The sequence below is a fragment of the Apiotrichum porosum genome, assembly GCF_003942205.1.
Source record: "Apiotrichum porosum strain DSM 27194 chromosome Unknown scaffold_3, whole genome shotgun sequence".
In the NCBI taxonomy this organism is placed as follows: Eukaryota; Fungi; Basidiomycota; class Tremellomycetes; order Trichosporonales; family Trichosporonaceae; genus Apiotrichum; species Apiotrichum porosum.
In genome coordinates this window covers 2,638,781-2,661,732 of record NW_021167110.1, presented here as the reverse complement: position 1 = coordinate 2,661,732, position 22,952 = coordinate 2,638,781, and the positions used below count along the sequence as shown (strand labels likewise).

Sequence of the window (22,952 nt, the reverse complement as noted above, 5' to 3'; positions counted from 1 at the left end):
TCGGAGGGAGTGTGGGGAGAGCTCACTTGACCTCGGAGCCAGAGAAAAGGAAAGTAGGCTTGGGCATGGCGGGGTAGCCCTCAGGAAGCGTCCACTTGCTCCTCTTCTTGGTGAGCCTCTTGACCGAGTCCAACTTCTCCCCCTCCTCCCAACGCTTGTCGGTGTTGATCCTGCGACGAGATGCCCTGGGCGTTGGGTTCGAGGGGCGAGCCATCTCCTCGTCGTCGGCCTCGTTGCCGGTGAGACATCCCTCCTCCGAGTCCGACTGGGGCTCGACCTTGGGCTGGCGGAGATACTTGCTGGCGTCGAGGACGTTTATGCTCTTGCTAGTGCGAAGAGGGCGGGGCCGGGTGGTGGGTGTCGACGGAGTTCCGAGACGCATGGTGGCCGTGGAGTCTGGGGCGTGGAGGTTGGTGGTTGAGAAACGAGTGGACAGGGTACGGGTGGTAGCGGTGGGCAGGTCGGTGGCATGCGCTTCCTGGGCGGTAAACGTGGGAATGGGTCCGCGGGAGCTGGAGCTGCGCCTCGAGTTTGCCATGGTCATGGAACGGCGCTCCACTGGGTCGTTGGCAAAGGGGAACTTTGACCGTCCCAGCGAGCTTGCCCAGTAGTCCTTGCCATGGCTGACGGTGGTGGCACCAAGCTCGCCGAGGTCGCGGAACGATTCCTTGTGCCTCAGGCCAGACATGCACTTGGCGTGGGACATGGTGGGGGGCCACTTGGTGGTAACGCCGGGAGCGTTGCGCCACGACTGGGGTTGGAGGGTTTCGACGATCTTTTCGTCATCATCGATGCGGAAGCGAATGTCGGACCGGGTCGAGGCGTTGCGACCGATAGTACCCTGCTTCACGGGGCTCGGAGTCCGCTTCTGCACAACGTGTCCCAGATAGTCGACGAGCCCGAGCTTGGCAGAGGGACCCAAGGTGGAAGCCGTCCGGATGCCATTTGAGTCGTCCAAGGGCATGTCGGCCATTGCGAGTCCCATGTTGGGCTTCTGCACAGTGAGTGGCGTGGGTGACGTGTGGAGCTGGGTGCTGACCGAATGGCGGAGCTTGTGGGCGTCTGAAGTGGGCGGGGAGGGGTATGGAGCCGAGGGAAAGCCCTTCTTCTTCGCCACTAGCTTCTTGCCAGTGTTAAGAGGTGCAATAAATGACACTGGCAGCTGGGGTTCGTCGAAGGACGGAATGGGGTCACGACGGCGGACGATGGTGGAACCAAACGAACTGTCGAGGGAAGGTACAGTGGCGCTGCCGAACACGTCGCGACTGTCCATCTCGGCTGTGAACGAGTGCAGGTCTCCAAGTGGCTCAAGCGCATCAGCGAGAGGCTTGTTGAGGGAGGTCTGGGGGATGGAGTACGGCATGGCCTGAAATGTCAGCGGGAGCTCGGCCAAACAACGGCCGCGGAACTGCTCACCATTTCGTCGACAAGCCACTCGGAGCTCCAGTCGGAGAAGAAAAACGCCGTTTTGGAGTCGACAATGTCCGACCATTTGGCGAGGTAACGGTCGCGGAATTCACGACTGTCACGCTCTTCGATGTTGTCGCCGATGCGGATGGGAAGCCAGCCAACAAAGGCGCCGAGGCGGTGGAGCTTGTTGCGCAGGTCGGATGTGTTTTCGCGGATGTTTTCGATGAATGCATTTGTCGGATTCTCATGCATGAGCGCAAGGTTGTTGACAGCAATGTCAAAGCGAGGAAGGTCGCTCCAGAAGAGCGCGGGAACAGTAGTACTGCAAATTGTGTCAGCTGAGACTAGAACAGGTGCAAGGCGAAATCGGGGGAAAAAATGTTCAAAAATGAACTCACCTAGGACCAAAACCGTAAAGTGTTGCGGCCTTCAGAGCTTCGTCGGCGTTGAGGTGACCCATCGACCGGGAGTACAGGGTGAAGATCTCCTTGAATGCAGTACCGCAGGCGTTGTCCTTTTCGGCAAACTCCTCAAGGGCGAGATGATTGACAATGTAACTGAAGCCATATTTGAGGATATCAGAGCAGGTGGAAGCGTACTGCGGCGGGCTGAGCCTGGGAGAAGTTGCGACACCATCCGAGGTAGGAGTCGATAAGAGGGGGAGAGGAGGCATGGGTGTGGCGTTGGCGAAAAGATCACAGACTTGGGAAGGAATGTCACCCGAGATAAGGTGCACATTGTCGTTGAAAGCAGTGAGAGGGCGGACCTTGCGAGGAGAGTTGGAAGGGGTCGGTGATTTGGTGATTGAAGCATGAGGAGTCGGAGGACCGCCATCAGAGCTGGTGTCCGAGATAGCGGAGAGGTTGAGAGAGGAGATAACAGGAGGAGCAAGATAGCCAGTATTGAAGTCAAAGCTTTCGCAAGTTGAACTCGGAGGAGGGGTCACGGTAGAGGGGGGAGGGGATAGTACGGACATTTTACAAAAAGGGGAACAAAGGATATGGGTGGGTGATGAGAAACGGAGGGGTGATGGGGAAATGATAACAAAGAGAGTGGACGGAAGTAATAACAAGAGGTACGGAAGGAAGGAGAGTGGTATGTAATGGGAGGGATGTGTGTCTGGGATAGTGTTGGCGGACAGCAATGAGAGGATGGGGGGAGGAGGGGATGTTGAGAAGAAGCAGAAAGACAGGTGGGGGATGGAAAGTTCGTTCATATATACCCAACTCTGGAAGAAGCTGGGGCATGCAACGCTGATGGGTACTGAACATATTTTACCTGCGTGTTTACTCGAGTGACCCAGGGAAGGAAACTGTAGTGGGATACACACTGCCACATCAGAGGAGACGGCCCAAGGGCCACCGACTCGCAGTCCGAACGGATGTCGGCGCACTGTCCTCTCTGCCAAGCCGACCCTAAACCTCGGCGTGAGAACTGATCTGAGGTAAACACGGTGCATAAATTACGCCAGCAGTGAAGTCGCGGCGCAAATGCTGTCAACGTCTGCTCACTTTGAACCGTCATCTAGGTACATAGAGCAGTAGAGACTCAGAATGACACCATGGTCAGGAAGGATTGTAACGTTGCGACGAACCAAGAGCGCCGAACGTGGTCCTGACCACCGAGGACTGGTACTCGATGCACAGCACAACTCCAGAGGTCACTCAAGTGCGAGGTGCACGCAAGGGTGAAGGGCCGTGCAGAAGTTGTTTATTTCGGTAGGGCCTGAGGGATGGCGGACGGTTTCAGTTCCTCGACTCGGCTCCATTCCACCGCCACAAACCTTACTGGCGACCCTCATTGATTCAACACATACGCGTCGCGGCGACGTGTTTACTCTTACATACGGTGGTGTTGATACTCAGTAAATCTCAAGGATCAGTACGTTTTGATGACGGGTTGACTTGTATTTGAACGACGTTGCCAAAAATGCCAGAAAACAACCCGAAAAGCGGGGGCTGTTCTGACAGCACTGCCACACAGGGGGTGGTGCTCCACCTGCGGAGAAGACAATGGACAAGCCAACTCGTTATCATTACTGCATTCTTTTGTGCATGGCACAGCCTTAGATCTCCTACGCAGCTCCGAACAAGTTGTCTGCGCGCGAACGCTTCTTCTTGAGCTTGTTCTTGATGCTATTAAACCACCCCGTTCCCCTCTCATTCTGTGTCGCCGCATCCCCCTGCAAATCCGTGGCGACCTCCTCGGTGAGTATTTCCTCCGTTTCAGTCTGCACCATCTCGTTGGGCGGTGGCATGTCGTACCGGCAAGCGGTAAATACTACACCGTGACGGCGCTCAGCTGCGACTGGCTCGATGGGCGAACGGTAGTTGACGTGTGGCGTATACGAGGGCGGGTGGTTGACCTCGATCCATTTCATGAGCTGGTGGGTGTCCTCTAAAAGCTGGTCCGAGGGGCGGGGTGAACGAGGTGGTTGAGTCTTGGGGTCGGGAAGCCAACGCTTGTCGTTCAAGCCCAGGCGGAGCCGAGCCTCACAAGCCACCTCGATGAGAGCGTACGTTTGTTCGGCGGTGCGCCCGCCAAAACGATGGCAGCTGAACTTTGTGGAAAGACGACGGAGAAGGATCTGACCTTGGGGGACATAGGCCGCGGCGGCAGGAGAGAGAATGACTGGGGTACGGGGTTCTTCTTCCTCCTCTTCTTCGTCGCTCAGTTCACCTGATGCATCGTCGTCGGCTGCGTGTGCAGTTGGAGTAGTCGGGGTGACGAGAGCAATGGATGAAATCGCCGAGCTGTCGGATTGGTCGGTGGAACCGCTGGGGGGGCCAGAGTCGGTGTCGACAGAAAAGTGGATACTGATAGGGAGGATGGCGTTCTTGGCGCTGTTGGAAGAGAGGAGGCGAGTCTTATTGCGTGGACCTGGACTGAGGAGGACATCCGCATCGTCGTTGGGATTCCAAGCGTCCGAAGGAACGTCAGGTGACGGAGGCTTGTTGCTGGTCGTTTCCGCGGGGGGCGGCAAAAGGCCTGTTTCTTCGTTGCTGAGTGATGTGGTAGAGGGGCTACGAGGCAAGACTTCCGAAGATGGATGGGGGGTGGAATACATCGGCGCTGGGCCGCTCCTAGAGGAGGCGAAGAAGTCAGGATAGATGTCGGGGTCATTGAGAACGTCCATCTTGTCAAAGTGGAAGGGGTCCTCGTCATCACTGTCGGTTCTCCAGTCCACATCCCTGTTGGCATTGGGAGCGGGCGAGGTCTCGCCGTTTACAGACGTGTCGGCACTGTGCTGGGCGTTGGCATAGTATGAGTCAAACGACTTGTCAAATGATTCGTCCTCGTTGTCCACATCCGCAATGGTGAGAAGCACGCCATCAGGCCTGGACGGGGTAGCCACTTGGCCATCAGCTATGTTCCCATCATGTTAGGGGTATGCGGAGCTCACACTGGATTTGATATACTGATGGACCGGGTAGCCTAGCACGGGGGTTGCTGAGGTGTGCTCTATGGGGAGGGTGGAGCTGCTGTATCATGGTGTACGTCCAAGCAAATGCTATGAGGTTGGTGGAGAGAGAGTGCTTGTGTTGGAATTGCTGTCAGCGAGGAGGGGGGGGGAGGGAGACCACCTCTCTTACGCAGGTGGTACTGCCGCTTCGGTGTCCGCAGCGACCAGCCTCTGATGGTCACCGCCACACTCCGTTGATGACCCGTGTATTCCGTCACCGTCATCAGTGTCTGATGCCGCTCTAGCAGAATGCTGGAAATCACATCAAACAGAGGGAAGGCGGGATGCTCTTCGTACCTTGCACCTTGCAACTGCGCCACTCGCGACGTTTGGCACGTTCCATTCCCACTGCACTCGATAACCTCCTGGCATGAACGCGTCTGACGTCCGGCGAGTGGCAGTTCTGTTGTGCCAAGCCTTTGTGACTGTGCACGGTCCCCGCGATCAAGGAGATAAACACGCGAGCATTTCCTCCGCCCACACTCTGTACAGGTCCGGTTCTTCATAGCAAGTACGTACACAGGTCTATCAAACAGCATGTATGGGCAAATCAGTGAAAACTGTGTATCTACTGCAGAGAGTTGCTGTGTGATGGCATTAACGACGGCATACTCTGGGACGCGACAGAGGTCTGGAGGCTCGTCGTGCGGTGGGCCACATGGACGGTGGAGACACGGGGCACGAGCTCCATAACAGTCTGGGCCACGGCACGGTACTCTGCCATGACTGATCCTGTCTCAGTGGAGATCTGCTCTTGCATGGCGTGGGCCTCCGCACTGAGTTCTTCGGCGCGAGCAATAAGCTCTGCGCGGCGAGCCGTCAGGGCTGTGGCTTGGACCGAGAGCGCCTGGAGCTTTTGGTCCACGACCTGTATCTCGGCGGTAACAGCCTTGAGGTCCAGGATGCGGAGGAAGGGGTGGATCGGGGCGAGGTCCACAGGTCCCACTTCGATGGTCTTGGTCTCAACCTTGGTCTCAGTGGTGCGTGTCGGCGTTGGGTGCGGGGTGAGGATGCGGAGGGGTCCGTGCGACAGCATTGCTGAACCAAACCCTGGGGTGGGCGCGGGAGTGATGGAGCGAGGAGGAGTGGAAATGAGGGGGAGCTGCGACAAGGGGGACACGAGGTTGGTTGACGGGAAAAAGCTCGTCATCACAGAGTGCTTGGACTGTGGGGCGTCGATGGCAGTGGTGGTGGTCTCAACGACGGTCTTGCTGGCACCGGCAACGTCACCAGCACTGATACTGACGACGGCCTCGCCGGCATCCTCCCCGCCATCCTTGGTGATGCGGGCCTTCTTCGGGCGGTGCTGTCCGCTAATGACGTCAGTGAAACTCCGGTTTGATGACTTGAGACTCACGCTGCAGCGCCTTTGTCGGTGTCGTGCTTGCCCTTGTCGGAAAGCAACGTGCCCGTGAGCTCCTCGACAATCTGCTCCGAGGTGGCAGTCCCGTTGGATCCGTCTCCCGCCTCGATGATGGCCTGGAGGACCGTGGCGGCCGAGTTGGTCGCCTCAGACTGTCCAAGTGCCAATGCCGAAATTGAAAACTCGTGGAACGTCTTGCCGGCCCTCGAGCAACTCATCATTGATTTCTTGCACGACTCGCAGCCTGGGTGACGCCACGCACCCTCCCCATCGGGGAGGAACGCACGGGTGGCGCACTCGACCCCCAAAGTCGCACAGCGCTCACACAACTGCCCATCGCTGTTGTCAGCCACTTATCGTCGCCAACGAGACGTACGAGTAGAGACTTCCCCCTTGGTGGGCGGTGTCGAGCGCAAATCCGAAACTCGAGTTCATGAGGCCGGCGGAAGCGCGTCCGGTGCGCGGCGACTTTGGCAGGCTTGAGGTGGGAGTCGGAGTGGGAGAACGGCGCTTGTTGGTCTGCGGGGATGAGCTCGCGGGGGTGGGAGTCAATCCACGGCGGCGAGAGGACATGGTGAGCCGTGTCACAAAGATGAGTGAAGGTGTGTGCTGGAACAGGTCGTGGGTTATAGCTTGCTTCCATAGGCCGACACTGACGTTCAGTCGGCCATTGCCTACGGAGGGTACATAATGGGTAAATGGGTGCAGTGGCTTCACAGCGTCATCCAGACGTCACCGTTGCGGCGCACCGTGAGTGAATCATAGGGGAACGGATTGTGCTCCACAGTCGGGGCGTCTGCAAGAACAACAGCTGTGAGTTGGGGTAGGCGTTCGTTCGCCGTCGTTGCCTGTGACTGGTCAATTCTGAATTACGAGGAGAAAGATATCTTACACGCCCCTTCTGACCACAGATAGGGCGTAACAGGGTATAGTATGTCAGTGTTCAGTGTCATGCACTAGGGCTAGTTAGAGGACCTTCATTCGCTGCTTTGCTGTGTGATGTGGGGGCACTGACGTGTTCATTATTCCCCTGGTGAGTTGAACGACAGGCGAAGGTGACGTGGAGGCTGAGAAGTGCACACGACCATGCAAGTGGGACGAAAGCTGGTGACTGACTGTAAACCAAGCTGGTGACAGACCACAGACAGTTGCGAGACACTGAATGCAATGTGGCCGCGGGTGTAACGAATCAGTTGTTACATGAAGCCAGCCGGGCCGCGGCGTTGAGGTTCTTCCTGCACTAGCGCAGTGAATTCAACAGTGGTGCACACCGGTGAGTTAGTAGGTACGCAGCAGCTACGAGCCATGAGGTACGACATCGAGAACCCTAGGTGAGGTCTAGAATTCTAGAAGAGTGTAGGGGTTTTCAGTTACGAGCCTTCTGGCGTGGCTTTGAGTGACTTTGTTGATTGGCCCCTCACCCACACTTGTAAGTACTAACACTTGGGTGCTCAAGGGTCGTCATCGCCGTTCTCGTTATGGACGCTACTGCGTATTCATATTGCCAACTCTATTGAGTGCACGAGCACATAAGAGCTAGGTTCATTTCACTTTGGGTCCTTGGCTTGAACGTCAATATGAGAACGAATGAGATGAACAAATGAACCCCCAATATGAGACGTCGCTGAGCCCTAGCAGCGGCCCTGCTAGGGTGGCAGTCTGCACCCCAAGACCGAGTGGCTTCCCTACCGTTTACATCCAGAAGACCACTGCGTGTACAAGATGTGTCACTAGTATTCAGCACTGGCTCGCACAATTCAGTGATCAGTGACCCATTGGGAGGCGCTGCTAAAACGGAACGAGTGACGGCGCAAGGTGGGGTTCGGACAAACTGCCGTTTCGTAACTATAACTGGGCTGGCCGCCGTCTGGCCATGCTGAAGACCGTCCGTCTCATCCGGTAGAACATGCCGCTGCCGGCAAGTGGCCGCCGACAGTCTCTAGTCTCTGGATCTCTGGCATGTGGATCGTAACGGATCTACGCGCAAGTAGAGAGCTTCCAGCAAAAGGCCAAAAGGCCTAGTCCACGAGGTTTTCGGGGTGTTGCATATCCCTATTTTCCGTTCCCTTGGGCGGTTCCTGGAGAACCGGGTCGTTTGGGCACTCATTCATCGACTGTCGTGGTCCGCGGCATTGACCCATCTCCCCACCCTGTCTCCACGTGCTGGCAAACGACCCATCGTATTCCAGTGCCCGCAGAGCCATGGCAGCAGGTCCCGTCTCGAATAAAGGTTCTCGGACCTCTCGAGCATTACTCAGGCGCAACGGCCGTGCCAACTTTTCAGAGGCACTACGCCACCGACGCGCTCCCCCCTAAGTCGCGTGGACGCCTGATGGCGTTCCGTTCGCGTTTATTCACCCTGTCTCGACGCGCCGACAGTACAAGCTGAACTGCACTTGCAATGTCGGAACCCACGCGTCACGCTTGTAAAAACACAGAGAGAAAGAGAAAGCTGCGCACCTCCTTACTGTACAGTACGCTGCATCGGCTAGATTGCATTGTGGCGATATAAAGTTTTTAACGAAGACCACCGTTCAATTCAGTAAATGATGGTGACGTCGGTCCGTTGTTATTAAGCCGAATCTGACGCGCCGGCTGCCGGAAACGCAGTCAAAGTCGACTCTTCAACGCAGTCCAGTTCCCGTTCCCGTGAATCCGGTGGCCGGTGGACGTCAGTGGCCCAGTGGGCACGGCCGGCGGCAGCCGTTTGCATATGTCCCCCAGAACACCCGCGGGGCTGCGGGACGCTGTGAGTTGAACCGCTTCTCCCCCTCTCTATTGCCCCCTCGACCAGCAGGGCCGTGGAGCGATGCATCAGCCCTGCCGGAATCCTGGAATTCCTTGAACAAGGGCAAAGAGGTCAGTCGCGTCCCTTCTCCCTGCATATTGTATTCAGACAGAGCTTCGGCTCTGCGGGATGGAGACCGAGATGCTTAAACGCGTAACTCTGTGTGCTGTTGCCGCGCCTGTTGTACCCCAGTTATCCCGTCTCCCGCGGCTGCGAAGCCGCACGCTGCAAGCTGCTCAAGCCACGAGAGCCCATCTGCCGCGAGGCTCTGGGTGAGGCGTCCGCTCCGAGACTGTACCACCACGTCGACAGTTTTTTTGTTCGGCCGTGGAGGCAGAGCGCGCGGTACACCACCGCCGCCGCTAAGCAGGTGGAGCAGATGAGGTGAAGCAGGCGTTCTCCATTCAAGGATTTCTGGCAAGTCTGAAACGCTGCAGCTTCTCAGAACCAGAACAAATTCATCACCCACCTCGACAACAATAAAAAGGACAACCCCCGAGACGTCTTCGACTACCCCACACTCCATCGACCCCCCATCGACCCCCCACAAGTGTCAACAAAAAGAGCCTCTCTTAGCGTTATACGACGCGACCCCCCACTCCCACTCCACACTCTGAGCTCAACTTGGCCAACCACAACAATGGCGTCCCCCCGTACACCACCTCACTCTCCTCTCCAGGAGCCGTGTGCTCCTAAATCGCGTACAAGCAACTCGCGACTGAGCCCCGAGGCCATGAAGCGCGCACAGGCTGCCTTCCAGAAGTGTGAGTCTTACAGAAAAACAATGCCGAGAACCGAAAAAGTCTAATGCCGTCAGCATTCCAAGTCACCAACGTGCCTTTCCACATTCGTCCACTTTCGCCGCCGGCTACTCCACCCAGGAGCCCAGAGATGCATGCCACCAACTCGTCAGACGACGTCGAGGCCTTCCACCTCCCTCGTCCTCGCGTTGCATTTGCGCTCCAGCCTCCCATCGCGCTCAAGCCCTCACCGACTTCGAGCGTGATGATGACTCCACCCAACGCCCAGCCGAAGTTCGGCCTGGGTGCACCCCTCCTTCCCGGTACCCCCTTGTCAGCACCCTCTTCTCCCTCGCCAATGCCACGAACAATGGCCGGCACTCGTCTGAAGGAGATGACACTCCAGGGCCAGTAGATCCACACTGCTCGCTGCCTTTGGTCTGCGCCTCGAGGCCTCTTCAATCACACCAAATGCAAGGGGGAACCGGCTTCTCACCATCCCATCCATGCCATCCATCCTACCCACACCAAACGTCAATTGCCACCATCGAGCACGAATGATCATCAGATCATCGGGTCTCCCAGCGCAGGCGCGCACTCAACTAGACATCCAAGACATTGCACAAGCACTGCCATCACCCCGCTGGTCGGGGCACAGCACCCACCCATCATTGTATGCATAGCGACCCACCATCGATAGATTTCCTGTATCAGACACATGCATAGCATCCTCCCTTAAAATCCACGAGCCCTCCAAGTGTCTGATCGGCGGAGGACATCTATCTAAGAATGCATTCAAACCAAACAACAGATGGTCCCAACAGGACAACCGTGGGCAGTGGCTCAGTGCGTTACACAAGAGTGTCCAGCGCGAGCTCCTCCTCCTCATCCTGGATGAACTCTTCAGCATTCTCAATGCTCTCCACAATCAGATTGCTACCACCACGGACCACCGTCAGGCGAGTCGGAGTCCCCGGCCCCTCACTGCTGGAGTCTGAAGCATATCCATCGTCCGAGAGGTGAGCTTCCTGGTGCGGGAGGACGGAGGCATGGCTGTTGAGGAGCTATCGGGGGCAGTCAGGAAAGGTACGACCGGGCAGCCTTGCATGGGACTCACGTAGAGAACCTCGTCTGCTGCGGCTGGGTAGAAAAGCGTGGCCGAGGGGTGCATGTCGGGAAATCTGCAAGAGACCCAGTGCTGGTAGCAGCGGTTGAGCCTGACGACTTGGTCATAGCTGTGGTACTGGAAGCGGTTCATGCCTGTCATGAAGCTGAGGTGGCCCACAAAGGCGCCTTTGGTGCACCACATATGGGCACGAAGCTTGGCTGTTTGGACAAGGACGATCGCGAGGCTGGCTGACAAGTCGCCGAAAGGGCACAATTCAGAAATCCGCCAGGCCGCTTTGATCTACTTCCTCGACGACCAGAAGATTGCAGGAATGGAGAGGCTGAGAACAATTAGCGCTGTGCAAGGGTACATCACTCACCTCTTCTGGCACCCACAAAGGGCCTGGCATACGAGCTCCTCGGTGCTACGCCTCGGATGGCCCGAGAAGTAGTCCTCAGACACCTCCTCAAAGCGGCTACCAAAGAGGGCACCGTAGGGATACTCCAGATCCGAGTCCGTCGTGCCGAGAGCGACTACCTTTTCAGAGGCGACCTCCCAAGAAATAGTGCAGTGGCACGGGTTGGGAATGGCGGGATTGTCCGCCAGTACACCGTCCGCAGAACGAATGGCGGTAGGAGAATGGAGAGGCGATGAAGCGGTGCTGCGTTGGGCCATTGTTCTTGAGGAGGGGTGGTTCGCAGCTGTGAAACAAGTGGTGGAAAGGACCCGAAAGTGATACCGAAGACGTCTCGCACGTGAAGACTGGGTTGTAGAGAGCTAGTTGGGCATAATCTATTTGGATACTGATTGTGGAGGCGCCAGGAGCCAGTGGAACAGACAACTGATCCCAACCACAGTGCCACAGTGGCCCGTGCTGTTGAAGGAAGGACCCCAAAATACCCTCCTCCACCACACGTCCCGCCACTTGTGTGTTGTGGTGTGTCATTCGGACGCGACCTGTTCGGATCAGTGCATAAAGAAAGGGATAGACGCGCAACGGTATGCATGTTTGGCTGAACGGTGGCAGAAGAGAGAGCAGTGCCTTGTGGCCCACGGGCCTAAACAACAACCGAGAAGTGGCCCCTCTCTGTTTCTGGCGACGCGGCGTCAGAGTCATTCTCAGAGTCGCAGTATCCTACTCCCCTCCAGCCATCCCGCTTCTTCATTGCAGCCTGAAAAATGTCAGCCATCGGAGAAGGGAATGAAGCTAATCCACCCAACTCACATGCATGATCTTGCGCGAGTCCCAAGCCGGGTAGAAGAACGCGTCAACGTCCATCAACTTACCACCAAACGTCGCGTTCGTGTCGGCATGGAAGCGCACCACCTGTTCGAGACGCTCCACAGTGACTTCCCAAGCGGGGATGCAGAAGTCGAGAGGGAGCCAGCCCGCGAAGGCGCCCTTCTTAAACAAGTAGGCGCGGAGGGCCGAGGTGTGGATGATCACCTTTTCCCATACGTCGTTGGCCGGGCACCCAGACGCGTGGGCGACGGTGTTTGCGATGAGCTCGGCGTAGTCGCAAAAATGGTGGCCGTTAGACCAGTATGTGGCAGGGACGCTGATGCTGGGGAGTCAGCACTCTGCTCCCCATTCTTGATAGACTTACTAATTTCCGAGACCAATGAGCACTTGATGACGGAGACAGTCCTCTCCACTAAAACGTTTCCACTCCTTGAAAGTGACGGCAAAACGGCGGAACGCGGACGAAGTGGTGTTGCGACTGAAAGTGGTGTTGAAATGGCAGGCCTCGTCGTACGTGATGTGCGGAGTTTCCATAATCTCCCACATTTGCTCGCTGGTCAAAGGACTGGGGACGATACAACGGATGGTGACCGTCTTGAGCTCCTCGTCCTGATCAGCGTCATAGCTCTCGTCTTCGCTGTCCCAGAGCGAGGCGAGCCCGTCGTCACAGTCGACGTCCATGTCGGGTCCTGCAAGTGGGGCGGAGACAGCCGGCGGGGAACGCGCCACACGAGGAACGGCGTTCTCGGTGGCGTAGGCAGGGGCAATGGGGTGCTGGTGAGAGTGGTTGTCGTCCAAGCGCAGGTCGGGGAGAGGGGTAGGGAGGTTGACGAGGATAGGTAGAATGACACTGGATCCATCACTGCCATCAATCTGATGGGCCGGCTTGGTAGAGGTTGAGACGGATGATGGTTCGTGCGTGTGGCTGATGGTCGCGGTCCCACAAGGCGGACGAATGTTCTCCTTGTCGCTTCTGCTGTCCTGCTCGTGACTGAAGGGTTCGGACTTGTTGCTGCTGGTACTGCGAGTATGGGCAAATGGGTGGTAAAAGTTGGCTACGCCGTTGGGTGATGATGGGCGAGGAGTGGGCTGATGATCACTCTCCCAAGCCGAAAGGGGACGCAAGCCGAGGTTGTCGTAGGCACTCTGCCTTGCGAGCTGGTCGGCCTCGCGTTCGAGACCGCGAATGACTATAGCGGCCTTGCCAACAACTTGAGACATAACGGCGTAGGAGTTGGGAGGAGAGACAGCTAGATCTGGGCGCGAGGTTTGCCTGGCAGTTCACTATACTTTTAAGGTGATCCAAGCGCGTGTCAAACATCCGGTCCACCTTGAGATAAACACTGATCCGCTGGGGTATGCAAACGTTGCGGCGGTAAACACCGCGACTAACAGCTATGCTGCTGTACTACCGTTCTCAGTTGACGTGGCAAATACTTTGTATTTTGGGTTTGATGCATGTAGGCAGACCTGACATCGTAAGCCCTTCCTATCGGCTTGTCAGTAGTTTGCTTGAGATGAAGCTCCATTGACATGAACACGATGGTACGTGCTTCCGTATGTGCATATGTGCGGTATGGTACAGACTTTGGGTCGTTTGGTATTGTTGTTGGTGTCGGCCACTTGACTGTCAAACATCACCAGACTGCGCAGAGAGAAAGAAGAATAGGTGTCGCGAAGCACGACAAACAGATGCAGCACAGGACAGCGGAGGTAAATTGTGCAGTGAATGCACCGGGCCCGGCCATCAGCGGCCCAGTGGCCAGTGGCCAGTGTGGGTCATCAAACTCACATTACTGCTTCCATGGAGTCCAGGCTAACATTGTATGGGCACGGGCACTATTGCTTCAGACAACGGAACTCTGTGCCATGAGAATAAATTGATTTTAAGCGATTAATTAGCATCCCTCACTGTGCTCGAGATCTGTGCCAACTATCTGCCATGCTTCCAGTCATTCTCTGCATCCCACTGGACGGGTAAAAGCAACCACAACCACGTGATCCTCGCCAAACATTTCCTACCTCAGACGCGCGTCTCATTGCCCGCACTGATCCAGAACTTCTTGTCAGCTGCAGAACAGCTTGGGTACTCACAAGACAACGGTCAATCTCAGCCTGGGGGATTTCCTCGACGTAAGAGGCCGTACCGTTGGCCCCTCCTTGCCAAGGAACCATGCGTTGTGCTCCTCCAGATGCAACGTTGAGGGCCGGCCAGTCAGGCGAGGTAGCAAGCTTGTGAGCGGTGGGGTCGTACGAGCGAGCGAATGAAGTCCAATAGGCGACGGCTTCAGATGCCAGCAGCGACTCGGTGGAGTTGAAGGGAACGAATGTGTCTTGAAGGTTGGTCAGCTGCAGAATGTGTGATGCAGGTTAGACTAATGACTGACTCTGAGCGTTGCTTGCGGATACACCGGAGCTGCACTGTCAGTTCCGGACGCCAGACACTCAACTCACTTGGTGCCTTGGAACAGGAAGTACAGGTCCGAGGTGTGAACAACCCCCTTGTAAGATGCTGCAGCCAGTTGCACGGGATCGGGAGTATTCCACCTAGAGGGGAACTTAGTTGGTCACTTCAGAGATCAACTCACCTGTAAGTGTATGCGCGCTGACCCGCAGCGGCTGTGCGGTTCGCAAGGTACCAGTCCCAACAAGAAAACTCAGTCTGGCCAGTGAGCGTCTGCGCCATGTCGTAGAACGAGGTGAATTCGCTTTGGTTGTAGAGGGCAAGACCACGTTCGAACGTCGCGTTGGACTGCGACGTCGTTAGCTGCTGCGTTTAAAGAGTATCCCTCACCAGCCACTTGAAGCGCGAGGAGGTCAGTGCCGTGTAGAGCTGGGCGGTATTGGTGACCGAGGTGGGCGACCCGACAAAGGTCGTACCTTCGTTGTTGACGTGTCCGGCAAGCACAGGCATTCTGATGTTAGCTTACGGTCGTCAAAGGTGCCCACTTGGAGAAGTGTCCCTTAGTGAGCGAGACGCTCGGGAAGTCGAGAATGTTCACGCCGTCGACAATGGGGAGATACTTGCAGAGCGGCTGCGGACGGTGGTCTGTGGTTCGTATCAGCTTTGTGACCCGTACATTATTTAGCTGCAACTTACTAACTGCCTGGACGAGCACTCGAGCCGGAGTGTTACGAAGACAGGCCATGACGTCCGTGGAACGGTCGCAGCCAGTAAAGGTGGTGACATTGTTGAAGCATTGCTGACGGTGAATACCAATATGCTCATGCTGGGACGTACCTCATACACGTCGGCGGTTCCAAATGGATCGTTTCCAATACTCTGAAGAATCTACTCGTCAGCTTCCACCTTCACAAACTGGTAGCTCACTGCAGCGCTGAATGGAGGGCTCGAATCCCCGCCATCCTTCCAAACGAGGTGGTTCAGCACGGAGCCACCGCCGCTCGATTCCCCAGAGATGGTGACGTGCTTGGGGTCACCACCAAATGCTCCAATGTGACGCTGAATCCACTCGAGAGCTGCACGCTGGTCAAGGAGGCCGGCATTTGCCACGCCGTTGGCCATGAGCTTGGACGAGGCAAGGAAGCCGAGGAGGCCGAGCTGGTATCAGCAGAGGTCAACGTCAAGGAGACGTACTCGATACTGAATGCTAACAGCCACGAGCTGCCCGCCAGTGGCCTCTACCCAGTGGGCCATGGGGAATCCTTGAGCAGACTGTCGTGAGTTTCCTTGCGCGCCTTTCCTCGCTCACGTTGTAGTAGTTGCCACCACCCTGGAACAAGGTCAACACACTGGCTACCGACATCTGGTCCCTTAGGTCACTCACGTGGATGTAAACGATGACCGGGAGGTTGCTGCTGGCAGTCGCTCCAGCTGGAGCCCAGACATTGAGTGTCACACAGTCTAAAATGAGCACCGCACGTCTTCGGCATGGTTGACTCACCCTCATCACCGACGCCGACGATAGCCGGCTGCTGGATGCAAAGCGGACCGAACCAGCGCGCATCGAGTTCGGGCTTGTTGGCTCCATTCTTGGTAGTCTCGTCGAGACGCACAGGAGCGCGCCATCGGAGGTCTCCAAGAGGAGGTTTCACGTACGGGATGCCGCCAAAGAAGTTGACGGAATTGGACGAGGCGTTGCCAACGACGGTCTGCTGGTTAGAAGGTTCAAGCAAATCGGGCTTACAGTATAACCCAAGTCAACAACTGGGCCTAGGGTACTGAGAACGCTCTGGGCAGCATTACCAGAGTTGGATGAACCTGCCAGTGCCGTACCAATGGCAGTGGTGAGCAACAGGGAGAGGTGCGGTAGGATCATTGCCGGCTAAGTGTGGAGGACGGCGGGGACCTCCATGGGGCCCTCTTCGAGCCACCTTTTGAGGTGAAGCATCAGCTCTGCCTCTTGTGGCCTAACGCTAGGACTGCTTCATTCAAGAACAGTCTGTCAATGTCCGGAGAGGAGGGCCGCCGCTCCGCGCCGGGCCGGCGGGTGCCTTGGTGCTCTTGACGGCCTTCAGCTCATCCATCAGGCTCAGATGGTCGGCCCGAGTGGGCATCAGTGCAGGCCGTCGAGATGCCAAGCACGCATGAACACACGGACGCTTGTGGACACTGGCCAGTGTTGCAGTCACTGGAGGTGCAAGTTGTCAAGGTTACAGTACATTTTCATTAGTTTCAGCGATTATAATATGCAGTTGCTCGTAAATGAGCGATTGGATAATGTCCTCATGACATGAACATGACGCAATTAGCAAAACTTAGGCGTGCCACTGTTAGGCGTCGCAGCTCGCAGGGAGACGCCAATATAGGCGCGAACGGTGCAACTTGCATCCTTGAGTCACGTGACCTCAAGTGTTCCACAGTGTACCAGAGTGGAATTCCGACACGGAAGTCTCCAGCCGACATAGCATTGCGGTAGTGGTGGAAGAGAGGTAGCCTAAACGCCGTTTTAGGAGGAGTGCTTTGCAGTTGGTGCTGGGACGCTGGAATAGGGTACTTTGGCTGGATTTGTCACTCCCGTTAGTGGAACCGGGCGCCGGTGAGGGCTCGCGCCTGCTTTCTCTTGGTGCACCGCCTGCGTTTTTCTTTTCTTTTTCTTTGGCGTGCCAAAGGGTGTGACCTGTGTTCGTCTCCCGCTGCGCCACCGTTCTCGCCATCGACATGATGGATCAAGACATGAGACACCACCCAGGAGTAAAGATGGCGGGCATGTGGATCCATGTTAGGACCATGTCTCCGCGGCCGAAAACAAAGCAGGCAGTAACCGCAGAGGAGAAAAACTTACAAACGGCTGACTGACGCGGAGTAATGCGCCTTGTGTCAAACCCCTTGCTGTGGCCGAGACATGAGGCTTACAAGACCGACCTTCCAGACAAGGTTCCGTTTCAGAAGAGGATAAACAGACACAGAAGTACGGCAGCGTGTATTGGTTGGCCACCAGTCAACTCATTGGTTGGCCACCAGTCAACTCGTGCTGCGGTCAAAACAAAGGGTCTGGCTCTGCCCCTGCACCCATGGACATATGCGTTTACGATCATTTGGGCCGGTGGTGAGCAGGGTGCGGTACATATCTATGTTATCCTCCTCCGGCACATATACAGACAGGGTTGCCGTTCTCAGGTGGAAGCATGTCACGTCTTGGAGGTGAACAGCAATTTACCTGAGTGATGTGCGGAATGTGCCTCTAAACTGTGCCATATGAAGGAACAACAACATGTTCTACTGGAACCAACCAGACGCAGACCTTGCTGGCTGCTGGAAACTGCACAAACAAGCCATTGTCACGTTCCAGGATTCAGGATTTAGAGGAATCTCAGGCAGGTAGGGATGTTAGGAGTGCAGTTAAGACAGTGGGTCGAGTTTTCAGGTCTCCAGGCCTTGGCGGAATTTCCAGGTCCCGCCGCAGCTTGTCGGCGTGCCTCAACGGCCTCGAGGTCTCTCCCTCCCTGCCGCAGTTCCGAACGGTACAGAGGACAGAGGCAGTAGTGTGCCGGACGGTTCGGTCGACGTTGACAGCCTCCCTGCCATGCCCATGTCGCTGTAACCCGTTCGGGTTGTTTCGAGTATCGTATGAGCGTCCGTGTCATTGCTGGCGTGCCGGTCCACCCTGCTCTTCTGATGGCTAGCCGGGATGGCTTCATTTGGTCCTCAGCCATACTTTGGGTATGCCGGACGCCGTGAGTGCGAGTCTAGAGCTCATATCGTTTGCAGCACCGCACAGCACGGACCACACACCATGGGGTTGCTCGATCGAAGCTGCGTTATCATTACGTCCTGGATTAACTAGCGGCGGTCTGTGGTATGTAGCTTTGGTATCGACGACGTGGTTGCATCTCTGGACTCTCTGAGCAGCCAAAAGGACGTTTGTCCGACCATTTAGCGGCGTGCGCAAGTCTTGAGATCCGACACCAAGCGTCTTCCGTTTGATTTCCGGCTTTGCTGCAATGACCTTGTTACCTCCGACCTAGTCCCCCATAACGACCTATACGTTCGCACTGTGCCCACCATGATCTTCTTGGGATGTACATACCGTTCTGCCCTTGCGGAGGAGACGGCACCCTAACGTTCGTCCGTTGCAGAGGGGTTGTCCCGTGACTTCTCCGAGAACCTGACCCGAGCTCAGTCTGAACCTGTGGGGAAGATGTGTTTCGCACCACATGGGCAGTAAACTCCAGACTGGGGCAGAGGGTGGGCTGAGCGTTACTTGCATATACGGCCCTGGACAGCGCAGTGAACAACTTGGCAACAAGGAGGGCAGTGCGGGGTTCGAGCGGCACGAAACCGTCCCGCAAAAGAAAAGTCAGTCGCGATCGGGATTGGAGGGTACGTCGGTTCAAGTGACGAGCCGAAGGGGCGAGACAATGCTGGGTCCGAGCACATCACGTGTTTAGGCCAATGGTCATGCCGGCCTTTGCCTATGGAGTCTCCCAAGGCTCCAGAGGGGCCGGAGGGGCAGTTGTGGGGCTCGTCGCACGGCTCCTCGCACCTACTGGTGGTGCTCAGGATGCTCGCCCCAGCAACAACGAAATATGACGTGGCGAGTGGCAAATGGGCACGGGTTTCGCTAGGTCTACCAGCTTACAGTACGTTCCAGACTGGTGTCGACTGTGCGATTGGCTTGCTTGGCTTCCCTGTCGTAAGCCAATCCACTGGCCTTGCGGCATAACAGTCACGAGCTCTGGCGCGTAAAGTACATCCACCAAGGGGTCAAGTGGACAACTCAGAGCCCTCAGCGGCGGGTCGTCACGGCTACATCCCAAACAAGCCAGTGCTTTTGATAGTTTGATAGCCACGAATCGCGTAACCCTTCTGTAGCTGGGAGCTGGGAGCTCTCTCCCACACGCCAAGTCGGCATGGCGCGTGGGTGCTGATGTTCTGGATGTGGCCGATGTGGAAAAGGCCATTTCCATCCCCCGGCGTTTCAGCCTGGGTGAAGGCTGGAACTGTGGTTGGACAGTATACTCAGTGTCTCCCCTGGTCCCCTTCCTCAATTGGACGTGCAGTGAGCTTGGGCTCTCGGTGTCTGAAGAGTTGAACGAATCACCACCGTACCACGGTGGTGGGACCCCGAAATCCATTCAGTTACCCACCTGTCCAACTGACGATCATGCGACCTCCTTCTGCCTCATAAACACCACCCTCAAACTATTCTCCGTGTCTGGGGGACAGTGTGTCATGTGTCTTGTATTGTGCACGTTGCCCTCTACGACGACCACTTGACTCGCGTGGTGAACAGTTCATCCGCGGCACCACTCTTGGGCCCGGCGCGGTGAATCGCCACTGCCTGGCGGGGCCCGGTGCTGCTGTTGTCAAGTTGCAGAGTTGGCATTATCGGATGGAAATGCCAGATCCGGGGAAATGGAGGTCACCACCCTGCTTCAGATTGTGCGCAGCCTGGAGATTGCATGTGACGAGGCGCTGAATTGGTGGATAGCATGTGACACTCCTTCTAGCGAAGCCAAGTACAGTAATGTGATCTGAGTCCAGTTCGCATTACGCATCTGAGACCCACCTGAATTGCTGCCATCAGTGCCCATAGCGCGCTAGTTGGGGTATGCACAGTGATCAGTGATCAGTGAGGAATGCGCTCGCATTAGCGTGTCTATGGATCTATGGCCTATGGCCTATGGGCCAAAGCATATGGGTGTCGTCCGCGGAATGAATGGGCGGAGAGCGCGACAAGGTTTAACTGGAATTGCCCTAGGACCGAGGGTAGGGCACGGCAGCGAAACAATTCAATCTCTACGGTTTCGCAATAACCGCATGCTGCATGCTGCTCCACCCAAAGTCAATTGGGCTATACACAGACACCAACCGCGGAACGGGACCGCTGTCCGCGGACCGAAAGTGACAATAGCACATGTGCAAGGAGTACGCCAGTCCAGCGGCCAGCGGCGAGGACAATCGCGAGATATACCGTATGTGGCTTCCGCTTTCACCAGAACCGCGTCGCGGTTGATCGAGAGCGCACTCTCTCTTGGGCCCGAGGTGACGCGCGGCCGGCATTGCTGTCGCCTCCGTCCTTCGAGGACGCCCGATCGACGACGTCTCTCCGTCTCCGCGTCATCCTAGGCGCATGTGCTAATGTAAGGCAGTCGCGATCTTCGAGAAACAAGGCAGGCACATAAGGAAGGACACGTCGCGCCTCCATTTTCACCTTCGAATGCAACGGAGGCACCTTCATTCTTTCATGCCGCCACTGGCCACTGACCAGTCGGGCGTTGGCACCAGTGCGCTCACACGACTGCGGGTCTTCGATAGCGCTCACCTTATAGTGAATGCAATGTGTCCCATGGACTTGATGTGTGCCAAGTGCGCTCACATGACTCACATGCGTGGTAATGAATGCCGCCCTCCAGATTGGTAGCAAGAGGGCAAGAGGGCCAGGTTAGGTTAATGCAATTAGGCTTTGCTGTGCCTGCCCTGTTCTACAACAAGATGGAAAGATACCAGCCAACCTGATCAGAGATCAGAGACCTTAACCCCAAACGCACACCGGAGAACAGCGGTTGCCTGAAGCACCGGGCCGGCCGGCATCCATAGTGTTCCTCGGAAACGGCGTTGGAACATCTCTCCGCGGGTGACCGGGTGACGGTGAACGATATTGAAGGTCGCTCGTTTGGTCCTATCCGACAGGACAGCAGGCCACCACATAGTGCTCAGATCTGCCTTGGGCCACCCGATCTCATGCCATGACATGGCGCTGGGAGGCGGGGGGGAGGCCTGCTGGCATGCATAGTAGCCGCCAACAGAAATGTGGCACAGTGTGGCGTTTGTACTGTGGGCAAGGGCCAGTTACTGTTCTACCGACGGCGGTCCGGTTTGGGCTGGTGTGTGGCGCCGAGAGAGTTCAGAGTCAGGCCAGGCCATGTCAGGTCAGGTCAGGCCAGGTGGAACACGCCGCAGTTGGCACTGCATCTGTGGCATGCCCGCGGGCGGGCAACAGAAGGCGGGCTGTCAGGCGAAAAGATTTGTTTCACCAGAAAGAAGAGCAGTCGCGTGCACTGGAGCGCGCTGGCATATGTTGGCTGTGTTGTGGGCTGGGCAAGCTGTTCGTTGTGAACCCGCTGTCAGTCCAAGCAATTGCAACCCAGTTTTTGTGATTATTACAGAGAGCAATACATGGTGCTAAGTAGTAGTGTACAGACCTACAACCCAAAATAAGAGAATCCTCTAAAACCTACATGACCTGGCCAAGACGCACGCGGCCCATCCTCCGCTTCTGCAGAGGCTTGACGGCAGCCTTACGAGGCCGCCTTGAGGTGGTAGTCTTGTGCTCGGCGACTTGCCTCTGGAGACCAAGGACCATGTGCTCAAGCTTGGCAATGCGGTCGAGCAGGACGCGGCTGTCGGGCCTTGTTGTGGGAGTGGCAAGCATGCAGACAGGAGGAGGGATAGGACGGTAAAGGGGGGTGCAGAAGGTCGACTTGGAGCGGACCAGAGGAGGGGGGTTGGCAAGACGCACGCGCCTGCTAGGAGGAGTCATGGGCACTGAGGCGAGGCGCACAGGCGAGCCAAGCTTGACTGGAGTGGTGGGGCAACGCTGGACGCGAATGACGCGCTCGTTGGTAGGTGGAGGAGTGCAAGGCAGGGTAGGCTTGACTTCACCAGCGAGCTTGCAGCGAGCAAGGTTGAACACGGGAGTGGCAGGAATGGGGATCGAGGCAGCGGGGCCAAGAGTGTACGAGCGCTGGATCTTGGGAGTAGCAAAAGGGTCGGTGTTCATGCCGGGCGTGAGGGGAGGCGAGTGCATGGGGGCAGCGCTGGAGCAGCCGTTGTCCTCTTGGATCACTACATGGGGTCAGCCAAGACCATGCAATGAAGATGAGAGGTACTCACTACGACGGAAGAGCTCGCGAGCGGTAGCAAGGTGAGGCTTGCCGTAAGGGGTGGAAGGCTCAGGACGAACGCGAGGGGGGGTGCAGGGGGTCGACATTGTTGTGGTTGCGATGTGCGGGGAAAAGAAATAGGTCGCGTTGGCAGTGTGGCGTTTATATGCAAGTGGACGTAAAGATATGCAGCCAAGTTGCGGGATGGCTTCAAGTAATGTGATCGGTCTGAGCACTTGAGAATGTCAGCGCGGGATTCCCAGAAATCGTGTTTGTGAGACCTGCGTCGGTCGCGGGTACGCTCGGGACGGTGGCCCAGAAAACACCCGGGACACCGAAAGCAAGACAGGCGCTCCCGAAAGCAGTCGCGTCAACTCACGTAGTCCGTGGTCGTGTGTGCCGTGTGTGTGTGCGTGTGCTTTTATGCAGAGTTGGGTGTAGTTGACAGTGTATGTGTATGTGTTGTGTGTGTGGATGCGATGGTCGTGAAAGTTGAGGCTATGGAGGGGTTGTGGTTGTTTACGAGCACCCATGCCCCCATACATAA

The 22,952-nt window shown here is 56.6% G+C and overlaps 7 protein-coding genes across 7 annotated transcripts; 1 reads left to right on the top strand and 6 right to left on the bottom strand.

Moving 5' to 3' along the window:
- Positions 1-22: 22 nt before the first annotated feature.
- On the bottom strand, positions 23-2,386 carry EHS24_006605 (uncharacterized protein; the record flags this gene model as incomplete). Its single annotated transcript, XM_028622016.1, has 3 exons — positions 23-1,366; positions 1,417-1,732; positions 1,809-2,386. 3 exons carry the CDS (start codon positions 2,384-2,386, stop codon positions 23-25), a joined length of 2,238 nt encoding a protein of 745 aa, XP_028478468.1.
- Positions 2,387-3,484: 1,098 nt separating this feature from the next.
- On the bottom strand, positions 3,485-6,809 carry EHS24_006604 (uncharacterized protein; the record flags this gene model as incomplete). The annotated part of the gene is made up of 4 exons (XM_028622015.1): positions 3,485-4,764; positions 5,486-6,186; positions 6,231-6,440; positions 6,613-6,809. The coding sequence occupies 4 exons, from the start codon at positions 6,807-6,809 to the stop codon at positions 3,485-3,487; spliced, it is 2,388 nt and encodes a 795-aa protein (XP_028478467.1).
- Positions 6,810-9,664: 2,855 nt separating this feature from the next.
- EHS24_006603 (uncharacterized protein) lies at positions 9,665-10,179 on the top strand (the record flags this gene model as incomplete). The annotated part of the gene is made up of 2 exons (XM_028622014.1): positions 9,665-9,788; positions 9,842-10,179. The coding sequence occupies 2 exons, from the start codon at positions 9,665-9,667 to the stop codon at positions 10,177-10,179; spliced, it is 462 nt and encodes a 153-aa protein (XP_028478466.1).
- A 436-nt stretch (positions 10,180-10,615) lies between these two features.
- Positions 10,616-11,547, bottom strand: EHS24_006602 (uncharacterized protein; the record flags this gene model as incomplete). Its single annotated transcript, XM_028622013.1, has 4 exons — positions 10,616-10,828; positions 10,882-11,116; positions 11,177-11,212; positions 11,252-11,547. The coding sequence occupies 4 exons, from the start codon at positions 11,545-11,547 to the stop codon at positions 10,616-10,618; spliced, it is 780 nt and encodes a 259-aa protein (XP_028478465.1).
- Positions 11,548-11,930: 383 nt separating this feature from the next.
- EHS24_006601 (uncharacterized protein) lies at positions 11,931-13,336 on the bottom strand (the record flags this gene model as incomplete). The annotated part of the gene is made up of 3 exons (XM_028622012.1): positions 11,931-12,044; positions 12,098-12,431; positions 12,480-13,336. 3 exons carry the CDS (start codon positions 13,334-13,336, stop codon positions 11,931-11,933), a joined length of 1,305 nt encoding a protein of 434 aa, XP_028478464.1.
- An 815-nt stretch (positions 13,337-14,151) lies between these two features.
- EHS24_006600 (uncharacterized protein) lies at positions 14,152-16,395 on the bottom strand (the record flags this gene model as incomplete). The annotated part of the gene is made up of 15 exons (XM_028622011.1): positions 14,152-14,163; positions 14,210-14,448; positions 14,503-14,531; positions 14,570-14,662; positions 14,704-14,867; positions 14,910-15,030; positions 15,065-15,164; positions 15,216-15,318; positions 15,357-15,398; positions 15,447-15,677; positions 15,714-15,791; positions 15,829-15,849; positions 15,904-15,950; positions 16,021-16,228; positions 16,264-16,395. 15 exons carry the CDS (start codon positions 16,393-16,395, stop codon positions 14,152-14,154), a joined length of 1,620 nt encoding a protein of 539 aa, XP_028478463.1.
- A 5,361-nt stretch (positions 16,396-21,756) lies between these two features.
- Positions 21,757-22,512, bottom strand: EHS24_006599 (uncharacterized protein; the record flags this gene model as incomplete). The annotated part of the gene is made up of 2 exons (XM_028622010.1): positions 21,757-22,367; positions 22,416-22,512. The coding sequence occupies 2 exons, from the start codon at positions 22,510-22,512 to the stop codon at positions 21,757-21,759; spliced, it is 708 nt and encodes a 235-aa protein (XP_028478462.1).
- Between the last annotated feature and the right edge of the window lie 440 nt (positions 22,513-22,952).